The sequence below is a fragment of the Alternaria atra genome, assembly GCF_907166805.1.
Source record: "Alternaria atra isolate CS162 genome assembly, contig: 30, whole genome shotgun sequence".
Lineage (NCBI taxonomy): Eukaryota > Fungi > Ascomycota > Dothideomycetes > Pleosporales > Pleosporaceae > Alternaria > Alternaria atra.
In genome coordinates, this window is record NW_025091329.1 from 1 (window position 1) to 1,377 (window position 1,377).

The 1,377-nt window shown below is 49.3% G+C and overlaps 1 protein-coding gene across 1 annotated transcript; it reads left to right on the forward strand.

Moving 5' to 3' along the window:
- Positions 1 to 192: 192 nt before the first annotated feature.
- On the forward strand, positions 193 to 1,153 carry ALTATR162_LOCUS9394 (uncharacterized protein; the record flags this gene model as incomplete). Its single annotated transcript, XM_043317027.1, has 2 exons — positions 193 to 949; positions 995 to 1,153. Coding segments are annotated over 2 exons (916 nt in total), but the record flags the coding sequence as incomplete, so codon positions are not given.
- Between the last annotated feature and the right edge of the window lie 224 nt (positions 1,154 to 1,377).

Genomic DNA, 1,377 nt, shown 5'->3' on the forward strand with positions numbered 1-1,377 from the left:
AACCGCGACCAAGAGCACGCATCGGTACCACAAGAATTCAGGGAGAAGAGCACTGAAGCCCCCTTCACTGGCGGGCCAGAACATGTGTGTACACAAAAGCATGTTTGCAGTTGAAATGGCTCTACAACATGCTGACTCTTATATGCACAAGGAGGCGTCAACCCTACAGCTAAAGTATGTAACGTACCCTAGACCAGCGTACAGCGTAGACCCGGAAGACATCGAAACAGGAAAGGAAATCCAACCGACCGCTGAAGAAGAGAAGCGGTATGATGGCAAGCCTGCCGAGGAGTTCCCTGATTGGCCCTACGTAATCTCTGAAGCTACGGCCGAGCTTGTCACGAAGTATAGCCTCGAATCTTCCAAGCGTAACCAGGATATTTTCAGCATGTATGTCTCGAACGACTTTACCGGGTACGGGATGCAGGAGGTTATAGAGAACCAGCTCACAGGAATCAACGCGCTCATGGCTAAGCGACGACTCCCGGCTGATGAGCTTGCTGTTGGGCTCTGGTTACGATTGTCAGCTTTCGCCCACTGGACTCAATCGCAACAACTAGGGCCTTGGTTCATGATAGACGATGGTCAGCGCTGGCAGGACACTGTCGCAATGATTGGTATCGCAATCTTAGCCACACTAAACGCTCTCGATCGGGCGAAGCTGCTGAAAGAGCACTCCCCTGTCAAGGACCTGGGTCTGGTTCTCGCACTTCTTGGAGACTTCATTTGCGACTGTCTGGATCAAACCACGACGATTCCATATCTATCATCGAATACTAGAGAAGTCTGCTGGCCGTACAAAATTGTCTCCTATGCTAAGGCTAGCAGTATCGAGATCAAAGGCGTCCATGGCATTGAAGGGAAGTTCGTACAAAGGTTCGATAACGAGGATGAGGCGAACTATTGGAAGAGGAAAGAGTGTGTTGATCGCTGGGGATGGGGTACAAAAGTAAGTGATATGTCATCTCAAATAACGTTGCCTAACGACCTGAAGTGGAGAATTTTCGGTAGAGAGTACGGCAAACAACGTAGCATATTCTATCGGGGTCCATCACTCGGAGGGAATACCTTTGATATCACATGCTGGCCCGCCGCTGAGAGGAGGAAGTACCACTTCGAAGACGAAGACCCTCTTGAGTCCGAAACCCTCTAGTGCGACTCCAATGAACGAGATTGTGGAAGCAATCGCACGAAGATATAGTCTAGATATTGTGTTCCGGATTAAACGCACAGGAGTCCTGCAAGCAGTGAAGTGGTTCAACTATACAGTAATTAACGATCGATGTGCTGCTACAAGTTATAGCTCGATTGCGACGCACGTACCCCAAGTCTTTGATATACGCACGTATTTGTCACGATGTACGAATTACGCGAGAG